At 36.8% G+C, this 12,341-nt stretch overlaps 1 protein-coding gene across 4 annotated transcripts in view; it reads right to left on the bottom strand.

Annotated features, from left to right (window-relative positions):
* tex9 (testis expressed 9) overlaps positions 1 to 12,341 on the bottom strand; it is a 63,405-nt gene that overhangs the window by 11,052 nt on the left and 40,012 nt on the right. For all 4 annotated transcript variants that reach the window (XM_069912046.1, XM_069912047.1, XM_069912048.1 and 1 more), the window contains one exon: positions 4,153 to 4,326. In XM_069912046.1, coding sequence (XP_069768147.1) covers positions 4,153 to 4,326 — 174 coding nt within the window. The remainder of the gene's footprint in view (positions 1 to 4,152; positions 4,327 to 12,341) is intronic.

Below are 12,341 nucleotides of genomic sequence, written 5' to 3'. Positions count from 1 at the left end.
GTGTATAGTAAAAACACAAAATACTAAAGAAGCTGAGCAGGTCAAGCAGTGTCCTTTATGTAGCAATGGTAAAAAATACATAACCAACATTTCGGGCTTGAGCCATTCATCAAGATATAAAAGCTTTCACTGTTTGACCTGCTGAGCTTATCTAGCATTTTGTGTTTTTACTTCAACCATGGTGTCTGCAGATTTTCGTGATTTACATTGTGTATAGTTCTGGTCACCACAGGATCTGAGATGAGCAGAGATGCACCTTTCAGTGCTTCTTGGGTTTATATTGCCTGTGGAATGGGGCCATGGGTATTTCTTTTGGCAACAAAAACCTGCAGAGTTTGGCTTCCAAAATGACTGTGAGCTCTGGGGAAATGATGGACTGGAACAGGGTACTCGAGTGGTGGGATACCACTCCCCTACCTCCGAGCTGAGAAGCAGTAGCCTTGGAGAGGACACAGCAGTGGACTGATGGCTGGATCTCTCTCACTTGGCTGCTGGTGGCCACCTTATGGGAGCAGATACTGGGACCAGGATCCTTGAAGGTGCCTACGGCCTTGGGCGCTGACACATTCTAAATTGCTTCAGGGATTCAGAACCAGGGGCTGTGGAGGGTGGCTCAGATACCTGGAGCTCAGATTCATGGGGTCCTGGCTACAGAGGTTTTGTGAGAACAGGATATGGTGGCGGGATTCACGCTTCTCTTTTTCCTCTTGATAGAGGTGCTGCACTCGTGGTTGTTCTCTGTGTGCCTTTACAGCGTAAACAAATTTCTGTATGTTGGGTACATGACAGTAAAAGGAATGTTGAATACTGTAGGAAGCAGTTGAAGCTATGGAAGGGTTCAGAAACGATTCACAAGGATGTTGCCAGGACTGGAGGGTTTGAGTTACAAGATTCTGGATAGGCGGGGACTTGTTTTCCCTGGAGTGAAAGAGGCTGGAGCGTGACCTCTATGGAGGTTTATCAAATGATGTGGAACATAGACAACATTAAAGGTCAATCTTTTTCCCAGGGAGCTTTGGCTTAAGATGAGTGGGGAAAGGTTTAAAGGGGACCCAAAAGGAAGGTTTCTCCACACAGAAGGTGGTGAGTATATAGAGCAAGCTGGTAGAGGTGGGTACAATAACAATGTTTGAAAGACATTTGATCAGATTGATGGTGAGCAAATTTAGAAGAATATTGGCCAAATGCAGGAAAAGGGGTTCACTTGGGAAGGCACCTTCGTTAACATGGATGAATTAGGCATAATTTTCCATCCTTTATAACACTGTCTATGCTTGAATAAACTAGATAATAAATAATGCAGTGCAGCAATTACAAAATAGTAATCGTATGCCTCATAATATAGTTCTCTGCTTTGTCTTTAATGGGGCAGGACACAATCTGCTGCCAGCACGCTGCTTTTTGGGTGTCACCAGACTGCAGCTGAAGTGAAATCAATTATAAGCACTAAATTCATGCAGTCATAGGCAGTCGTGATTTGTAGCAAGCGAAAGATTGGCTATTAAAACAATGATGGCACGAGTGGATATTCTTGTGCATCATGTATGCAATGACAGCCATGTTACAAGAGCAAATATAATATATCAGCATTCTGAGACAATGTTTTCACTGCCGATCCCAGCAGTTACATCAGAGCCACATCTAGGTCTCTGGTGTTCTCCAAAATATTGCATAGCTTGGCCAACAAAACATGATGGCTTTGTCAGCAATGAGGCTGAGGATTTCTTCACTGAGCATTAACTGCTTAGGCTGTCCATGACGGCTCGCTTTTGTGTGATAACAATAACTGGAATCCTAATTCCTCATCTGTCCCGTTCCCTCCCTCAACAATCATCATTGCATCTATATCGACATCATGCTGTCGTTTACTCATGCCCAGTAATGGTGAACTAATCACACTTGTACATTGCAATAGTTCTGAGGTGAGTAACTTGAAGAAGGGCTTAGCCCCAAAATGTCGGTAATATATCTTTACCTCCCACGGATGCTGCAAGACCAGCTGAGTTCCTACTGCATTTTTTCCATTAGTTCTGATGCCCTTTTTAGTTTTGTGTGCCCTACTGCTTGCTAAATAATGCTACCCCACTGACCCACAGATCTTCCCCAGTCTGGCCTGGGCGTCACACAAGTTCCTCACTGCCCTTGAAGCGCTCTTGCAGTCCACGCAGTTTAAAACCACATTTCAAGAAAACAGCCTAAAACACCATTTCTTGAAAAATAAATTGCAACTTTTTATAACATCAGGAAAAACATAGTAAACAAACTTTCCATTCCTAACCATCAGATGGCAGCAACAAATAATATTCCTGACTTACCAACACATTTTTCTCCTACATAACTATATCCAATTTTCCTCAAATTACAGATCAGATTTCGGTTATGAACTGTGTCTCTCAATAAATGATCCCCAATGAGAGCATGAATGGCTGCAGACCTGCACGTTCCTGGTTCATACTCGGTAGGGTGCTGTCAGCTGCAGATGGGGATCATTATTGATCTCGGTGCCTCTGGGCAGTGAATAGAAAAATCTGCCTCAGCGCTTTTGTTTCTGACAGCATCCATGGCTTTATTGAAAGTATGCAGGATAGGAACAGTGAAGGACTGAACAGTCTTGCTCTCCACCATTAAATAACAGTGGTTCTTTCAATGATCAAACAATAGACTGTCTGTGTTCGATAAACATGAAAACTGATCAGGTCTGCTGGTATTAATGCTTCAAGAGTGCTATTAGATCTGGAGAAGAGAAAACTTGGAAAAGGGTACAGAAAAGGTTCACAAAGATGTTACCTAGGGAGCTTGACATATAATTAGAGACTGAATAGGCTGGGGGTCTTTCTTCCCCCAGCGTTTAGGAGGCTGAAATGAGTAATATCATGAAGTCCATAGATAAGGTCATGGGTTTATTTTTTCCCCAGGGCAGGGAAAAAAACTAAGTGTACAGATTTAAGGTGAATGATTTTTGGGGACCTAAGGGGTAACCTTTTCCTTCAGAGGGTGGAGGGGATGTAGAGGAAGTGGTAGACACAGGTACCATTTCAATATTTAAATTTTAAACAGGTACATGGATAGAAAAAGTTTGGAGGGATATGGGCCAAATGCAAGCAAATGGGTTTGGCTCAGGTAGACAATTTGGTCATCAAAAATAAGTTGAGCCAAAGAGCGTGTTTACATGCTGCATAACTCTATGAAACTTCGAATAATCATACAAATCAGATCCTGCACTATAGAAGCTGACATACCAAGACTATTTTACCATTCAACAAATGTCTACTCTGATTGGAAACTCAGCATTCCAGTCCATCCCCTAAAACCTCCCAGCCCTTTACACAGCAAGAATCTCTACCTCAGATTTAAAATATTCAGAGACTCAAATTTTAGAAAGACATTGCCAAAGGTTCCTGAGCACACAAGAGAAAAAAAAACTGCCACTTTTTTTTTAAAAGTGTCTGTCCCTTGACGAAAGACTTGAGTTTTCCCACAGCAAACTGCTCTCCCAAGTTGCAACATCAAGGGAAAATGCTGGAGAAACTCAGCAGGTAAGGCAGTCTGTGGAAAGAGGGACAGCTCATGTTTTGCAGAGTTTTTCTATTATTTTCTGTTTTTATTTCAAATTTCCAAGATTTTAAAAAAATCTCTAAAGATACAAGTTTGCCTTTATTGTCTGAATACAAACTAGTTCCTACTTTAAGATCTTTTATGGGCATGAAATTTTCTTACATTAAATGCTGAAAGGTCAGGCAAAGGTTCACAAAGAGAGATAGTTAACCTTTCAGCTCCAGAACCCCTCATCAGAGATGGGAAAGTAAAAAACCCAAATATATTGGAAGTTCTGGTAACCTGGTATTTTAAAAAGAGGGTGGAAATTATCATGAGGAGGAATCTACAAATCTCAGGAAAATACCACGACATTTTTGTAGATGACCCAATTACTCACAAAGTCTGTAAAGACAGAGTATGTGCCAACTTAGTTTGCCAATTGATAGGTGTTTGTACTAGATGTCATCCTGCATTCTTGTCTGATATGATCAAATCATTGGGGCTTGACACGAGGAGAACTGATGTTCAGAAGTGGTGCGGAAACAATCATGTTACAAATGTTACCATTTAAAATAATCCAGTACAAGTTTACTTCATGTCATAATATAATTATACCTTTTGCAAAAAAGACACTTGTTGATGTAAATTCTCACTTTTCCTTTGTGCCTCATTGACCAGACTTTTATATTTCTCAATTTGAGACAGCTGGATGCTTGTTGTCTTCTGTAATCTATTGCGTTCTTCCTCTACTTCCTTCACACGATTAGTCAAGGTGCTATTTTCATCATCCTATCAAGTAAAGATAGACACTGAAAAAGAATACATTTTATCCAAAATCTATCCACAAAAATGACGCACAAGGCACATCCATCATTAGGATCAGTAATTAAAAATAGAAAACACGAGAAATACTCAGCAAGTAGGGCAACTTCCCTGGAGGGAGATGCAAAGTCGAATCAGTAACATTTCCCCCTCACTGACAATCAACCCTGGCACACTTCAAGGAGGCATGCTTAACCCTCTGCTTTACTCTCTCCACACCCATAACTTTGTGGCCAGGCACAATTCAAATTCCATCTACAAATTTGCCAATGACACCATGGTTGTCGGCAGAATCACAGACAGCAATGAGAAAATGTACTAGAGGGAAATAGATCAGCTTGTTGAGTGGTGCCACACCAACAATCTTACACTCAACTTTAGCAAAACCAAAGAGTTGATGATGGACTTCAGGAAATCAATATCAGGAGAACACGAATCAGTCCTCATCAAGGTGTCAGCAGTAGAAAGGGTTAAAAGCTTCAAGTTCCTGGGTGTCAACATCTCTAAAGATCTGTCCTGGGGTCTCCATGTTGATGCAATCACGAAGAAGGCCTGCCAGTGGTTACACTTTGTGAGGAGTTTGAGGAGATTTGGTCTATCACCGAAGACTTGAAATTTTCTACAGATGTTCAGACAAACCCCGCTATGCGCTACTTCAATCAACGTGAAATTCAGTGTCTGCAATTTGGAAAACTGTGACCACTTCCTGTTTGACGCGTGTAATTTTTCAGTTATCGGGAGATCTTTCTGGAAATTTCTGGAAACTTGAGTTACAAGTAGATCATGCAAACGACTCTAATAAAATATGTGCAAATGACAGCCAGACTCAGTGTGCCCCCTTTTAAATATGGATTAAAAAATGCAGAAAAGAATCTGACAGTGATATTAAAAGGAAAAGAAAAGCAATTATTTAAAAGAAAAACAAAGTTATTAAACAATGTGAAGACAGTGCCAGCGATGTGGAAATTGGACACGATCTGGGCTAGAATGAGCATCAGTTTCTCTAAGCATGCAGGCCATACAGAAGTCCATCAATAATTGAAATGGCAAGGGGCAATTCAGAGAGTGGGGGGGTGGGGGACATTTGGGGTTAAGGGAATTTTAGATGTGGGAGTTGTTGAAGTATTTTATGTTTTAAAAGTGTTGTCATACATTGAGTTCAAAAAGGGAAAACTGAGAGATGAACATGGGGAAAAGGGGGAAGGTGATGGTGAGGAAGCAGAAATGAGGTGTAAACAGAATATAAGATGGCCATGTTGAACTATATGACTATAAATATTAATGGAATACATAACCAAATTAAACAAAAAAGGCTATTAAATTTCCTGAAAAAAGAAAATATAGACATAGCATTTGTGCAGGAAATGCATCTAACTGAAGTGGAACATAATAAATTAAGGAGAGACTGGGTAGGGCACGTAACGGCAGCATCCTATAATTCAAAAGCCACAGAGGTGTAGCTATATTAATAAATAAAAATGTACCAATCAAAATAAAGGAGGAAATAATAGATCCAGCAGGGAGGTATGTAATGATAAAGTGTCAGATATATTCAGAATTCTGGAATTTGATCAATATATATGCACCTAATGGAGAGGATCAAAAGTTTGTGCAAGATATTTTTTTCAAGATTGTAGATACGCAAGGGAAGATATTGATAGGAGGGGATTTTAACTTTAATTTGGACCCAATGTTGGATAAAACTGGACAAAAGACTAGCAAAAAGAATAAAGTGGCCAAATTTATGGTTAAATCAATGCAGGAAATGAAACTTATGGATATATGGAGGAGGCAGCACCCAAGGGAGAAGGAATACTCATATTATTCAAGTAGGCATAAAACATACTCAAGGATTGATATGTTTTTGTTCTCGGCCTATATTCAAGGGAGAGTTAGGAAAACTGAATATAAAGCTAGATTGCTATCTGATCACTCACCCCTGTTATTAGAACTGCAGGACATCCCACCAAGAACATATAGATGGAGATTAAACTCCATGCTACTTAAAAGACAAGAATTTAGAGAATTTATTGAACGCCAAATTAAAATGTACTTTGAAATAAATATGGAATCAGTGAAAGACAAATTTATATTATGGGACACAATGAAAGCCTTCATTAGAGGGTAGATAATAAGTTATGTAACTAAGATGAAAAAGGACTACAATTGGGAAATAGAACAGTTGGAAAGGGAGATAGTAAATACAGAAAAAGAACTAGCAACAAGGGATGATATAACAAAGAGAATTGGCAGACAAAAAAAAAACGAAACATTACAAACGTATAAGGTGGAGAAGAACATAATGAAAATAAAGCAAAAGTATTATGAGCTAGGAGAAAAAATATTAGCCTGGCAACTTAAAACAGAACAAGCTAAAAGAACGGTATTGGCGTCAAGGAAAAAGGACAAACAAATTACATATAATCCAATGGAGATTAATGAGAAAATTAAGAATTTTATGAACAATTATACCAAGCTGAGAACGAGGGGAAAGATGATAAAATAGAAGAGTTTTTAGCTAAAATAGAACTGCCGAAATTGCAAGAAGAGAAGCAAAACAAACTGATAAAACCATTTGAAATAGAGGAAATACAGGATATATTAAAAAAGCTGCCAAACAATAAAACGCCTGGAGAGGATGGATTTGCAATAGCATTTATAAAACATTTAAATAGTTATTAATTGCTCCTCTCCTGGAAGTTATGAACCAGATAAAAGAAACACAAAACTTGCCAGATTCATGTAAGACAGCAATAATTACAGTAATATCAAAGACGGGGAAGGATCCACTAACACCAGCATCTTATAGACCAATATTTCTACTTAATTCAGATTATAAGATAATAGCAAAATTATTAGCAAACAGATTGGCCGACTGTGTACCAAAAATAGTAAAACACGATCAAACTGGATTTATTAAGAAAAGACAAACAGCGGAAAATGTTTGTAAATTTATTAATTTAATTCATGCAGTTCAAGGAAATAAGATGCCAACAGTGACTGTTGCTTTAGATGTAGAAAAACCCTTTGACAGGGTAGAATGGAATTATTTATTCAAAGTATTACAGAGGTTCAACCTACCAGAAAAATATATTAATTGGATTAAAGCATTATATAATGGACCATTGGCGAAGATGACAGTAAATGGATATGTATTGAACCAATTTAAATTAAGTAGATCAACTAAGCAGGGATGTCCAATATCTCCCTCACTGTTTGCTTTAGCAACAGAATTATTGGCAGAACTGATAAGAACAGAAAATAAAATAAAAGGGATAAAAATAAAGGAGAAGGAGTATAAAATCAGTTTATTTGCAGATGACATAATAGTATACTTAACAGAACCAGAAATATCAATAAAAGAACTACATAAGAAATTGAAGGAATATGGAGAAATATCAGGGTACAAGATCAATGCAAATAAAAGTGAAGCGATGCCAATGAGTAATGCGGATTATACGGAATTTTAAAAAGAATCACCATTTAAATGGCAAACACAAGCAATGCGATACCTAGGTATTAGGTTAGATAATAATTTAAACCACCTGTACAAATTATCAGCCACTAATAAATAAATTGCAGGAAGACTTAGAACATTGGAAAGAATTACCATCTACATAGGGAGGGTAAATTGCATTAAAATGAATGTCTTCCCAAGGATACAATACTTATTTCAATCGTTACCAATTCCCTTCACAGAGAAATTCTTCAATGAACAAAAGAGAATAATAAGGAAATTCTTATGGAAAGGGGGAAAACTGAGGATAGTGTTAGATAAATTAACAGAATGGTACAAACAAGGTGGTTTGCAGTTACCAAATTTTAAAAATTATTATAGAGCAGCACAATTAAAGTATTTATCAGATTTTTATCAGACAAGGGAAAAACCAGATTGGACTAAGTTAGAGCTAGAGAAAATAGGGGAGAAGGTACCAGAACATATACTTTATAAGTGGGATGAAAAGCTGGTGCACTATAAAAGCTCACCAGTACTGCATCATTTACTCAATATATGGAAGAAGATTCACTTAGAAAGGAAAAAAAAACAAATTACCATCTACCAAAATTATTATTGACGCAAAATCAACTAATCCCTTTCACAATAGATAACCTTTCCTCTAGAGACTGTGAGAGAAAAGGAATTAAAAGAATAGAAAATTGTTTTTTTGGGAAATAATTTATTAACATTTGAACACATGAAGTACAAACATGGAATAACTCATGGTACAATGTTTGTATACCATCAACTGAAAGCCTACTTAAAGGATAAATTGGAAACAGACTGAGATTACCAGAAGGAAGCAGCTTTGAATATGTGATTACAGAAACAATGATAATAAAAAGAACGAACATGTACATCAAGCTGCAAGAGAAGGAAAATGATGAAAAAGATATAAACCCAAACAAAAGTGGGAAAAAGATTTAAACATAAAGATAAAAAATGTAATATGGGAAAAGTTATGCTCTGGAACTATAATAAAAACAAGGTTACGAATGTTACAGTATAATTGGTTACACAGGTTATATATCACGCTCCAAAAGTTAAAAAAAATGGGATCCAACATTATCAGATAGATGTTTTCGCTTTAAGAAGGAAACGGGAACAACAGTACATGCAATTTGGGCATGTGAGAAAGTGAAAAAGTTTTGGGAAGATCTAAATCAGATATTAAATAAAATCACAAAAAGCAACATACCAAAAAATCCAGAGATCTTTCTTCTAAGTAATATAAGAAGTAAAGAATTAGGCCTCAAACTGGATGAAGTGCAAAAAAGATTTATTATGATAGCCTTAGCTATAGCAAAAAAATGTATAATGTCAACTTGGAAATCAGAAGAGAGCCTGAGAGTATAGCAATGGTACATAGAAATGAATAAATGTATTCCATTGGAAAAAATAACATATAATTAAAAAAATAAAGTCACATTATTTGAACAAATTTGGGAATCGTACACGGTACATAACAGAGAGGGCTTGCTTCGGATCTCCACCCCCTAAAATGATAAGAAGACAAAATGACTTGATCCAGTGTGTAAAAGTAGATGACACAATTTTCTTGTTTATTTTCATTGTGTGATAACATTGTTTAATGGGTTTATTGTATTGTATATGTTGAACATTTAATGGGTTTGGAGGGGGGTAGGAATGGGAGACGGAAGGTAAGGGGGAAAAAAGGGGAGAAAATGCCACTGTGTATATTTAAGAGGGAAATGTTTGTATGTATTTTGATGATATGGTTCACAATGTGAAAAAAAAAAGTTTTAAAAAATTATTGAAATGGAACAGCTACATCTTTGGATTGAAGATTGTAGCCAAAAGCGAATACCACTTTGTACAAAATACAATATCATTTTGATTCTCAAAGAAAATAAATTTCAAGCGGATACGGACTCTTTTGCTGATTTAACCGCTTTAAGCATCGAACAGGTTTACCCAATGTAAGAATTATAGGGGAAGGATTTGAACTTGTAAGGGAAGGATTTTTATCTAAATGTTGATCCTAACATGGAAAGAGGTCTGGAAGTCCGCAGCAATTTAGAAAAAGCGATCGTTAGCTATAGGAAATTGTATAACGAAAAAAAAATCAAAATTTGTACAGTCAACTTGGACAAATATTATTCAAAGAAATATTTTAGTTATGATGTAATTATGAAATGAATGAAAAATATCATAATTATTTTTCTTTAACCGTAACAATTTTGGCATTATATGCAGCTAAAACTTGTTTTTAAAACACATTTATAAGTCTTGCTGGATGATCTGAAAGGACAGGGATTTGTTGTAATTATTCCCATTGATTCTATTAATCACTTAATGCAAATTCATCTTACATGAGTAAAAATTGGAACAAATGAATCACGTAAAGCGGGTTTGCCTGTTCTGTGGAGATCATTCTGATTGGCACCCCCATTCCAGACAATGATACAATCAATGCACAGGACAAGAAAAAAACTGCATAGCCATCAAGGGCATCAGTCTCCACTCTACTGAGCACATCTTCAAGAGGTGGTGTCTTACGAAAGCAGCCTCTATCCTCAAGGACCTCCACCACTCAAGCCGTGCTCTCTTCTCAATGCTACCATCAGAAGGAGGTACATGAGCTTGAGGTTGAACGCCCAGATCCCTTCTGCTATCAGATTTCTGAATGGACAATGAACCACAGACACTACTTCACTTTCTCTTATTCTTGCAGTAATTTATTTATTTTTAATTGTATTTTTATAGCAATTTTGCATCGTGATGCTGCCGCAGAACAACAAATTTCATGATGTGTTCATGACAATAAATTCCAATTTTGAATGAACATTTCAGATAATTTCAGGTCTTTCCTCAGAGTTCTGATCAAATATTATATATCATGTGTTGTTGGATGAATGAATGACATTTTAAGAATCAGGTGTTGCAGCCAACAGCATGAATGAGGGCACCTTTTGTGATGTAATTCTTCATCTTTGTAGTAAGTTCAGCTATTTCCCATTGTGAATTCCAGGAAGTTCTGGATTTCAACAGATGCAAGTGTCGACTACTGTAATTCTAGGCATATGACTGGCATTGTTGTGGCCAGTCATTTGAAATTATGATCATCAATTAACCCTGAAAGTAGACCTGTGATGCAGGAGAGTAGAGACGAGGAACATTTAATTTTGTTAAAACCAGATTTTGCAAGCTCTGTGAAATTGATCTGAGGCAGGATTTAGGCTCTGGTAGGGACAAGATATTTTCAACAAGATAAACCATTCCACTGAAACTGATATATGCTCTGTTAAAAATAAAACTGTCAGTTAGACAAATGTAAAGAATCGGTCCTCATCCAGATAATATCTACCAGATGCAGGATATTTTCAGAATTTTCGATATGTTTCATAATAAATTGAAACTTTGTAGTTCAGGTCAAAATAGCGCTCTTAACAAAGTCTTTAACAGACAAACTATGAAAATTAAGATAAGCTTTTCAAGGAGCTTGATTGAAATTTATCTGAGATATATGTAACATTATTCATAGTTATTAATATCGACTGCGTTCCGTGAATGCTATACTTTGGTACTTACCTAATTTAATCTATTTTAATTGCATTGCCAATTATCATGGGTAACACATTCTAATTAAAAAATTCTGTATCTATATCAGTACTTTTAATTTGACAAACTTGAAGGGTCTTTTTCCAAATGCATGAGGCATTCATGGCAACATTGGCATAAGTAGAAAACAATGAATCAATACCATAATGTTGTTGCAAAGAGACCAAAATGGAGTTAAATAAGACCATAAGAAATAGGTGCAGAATTAGGCCATTTGGGCCATCGAGTCCACTCTGTCATTCTAATTATGGCTGATATATTCTTCCTTTTGACCCCATTTTCCTGCTTTCTCTCCATAACCTTTGAAGCCCTTACTAATCAAGAATCTATCAACCTCCACTTTAAATCTACCCAAAGGCTTTGTCTCTACAGCCCTCTGTGGCAATAAATTCCAGATTGAGCACACTCTGGCTGAGCTCTCAGCTCTGTTCCAAAATATTTCAGAATATTAACTCAATGAAGAGATCATCAAAATAGTAAAAGGAGGTGAGGCTACCTAGATATTAAAGAATGAGAGAAAGCCCATTGAGAAGAAGGATCTTAGGTCAAGAAATTTAGTAGTATCACTTGGTAGAAGTACCAAGGGGCAGAAAACATTGGAGGAAGGTGTATGCAAGTCCTCAAAGAGTAATGGCAATGGAGGGAACATTAGGAGCCTGGAAGTGCACATTATATATGTAATACAATATTCCTGATGGGCTTCAATGAGCATAGAAATTTGGCAACTTAAGCAGAAAACAATGAATTTATGGAGTGAATGGTTTTTCACTCAGTACATTGAGAAACGTGCAAGGGAACAAATTATTTGAGATCTGGAAATCTCAAATATTCTGAAAAACATCAGTATTACAAAAGACGAGATGTTGATGGTCTTGAGATGTATAAAACAGGATTGCCACCC

This window comes from Narcine bancroftii, chromosome 14 (assembly GCF_036971445.1).
Source record: "Narcine bancroftii isolate sNarBan1 chromosome 14, sNarBan1.hap1, whole genome shotgun sequence".
NCBI lineage: Eukaryota > Metazoa > Chordata > Chondrichthyes > Torpediniformes > Narcinidae > Narcine > Narcine bancroftii.
The sequence above is the reverse complement of the archived record's forward strand: the minus strand, read 5'-3'. Positions and strand labels throughout refer to the sequence as shown.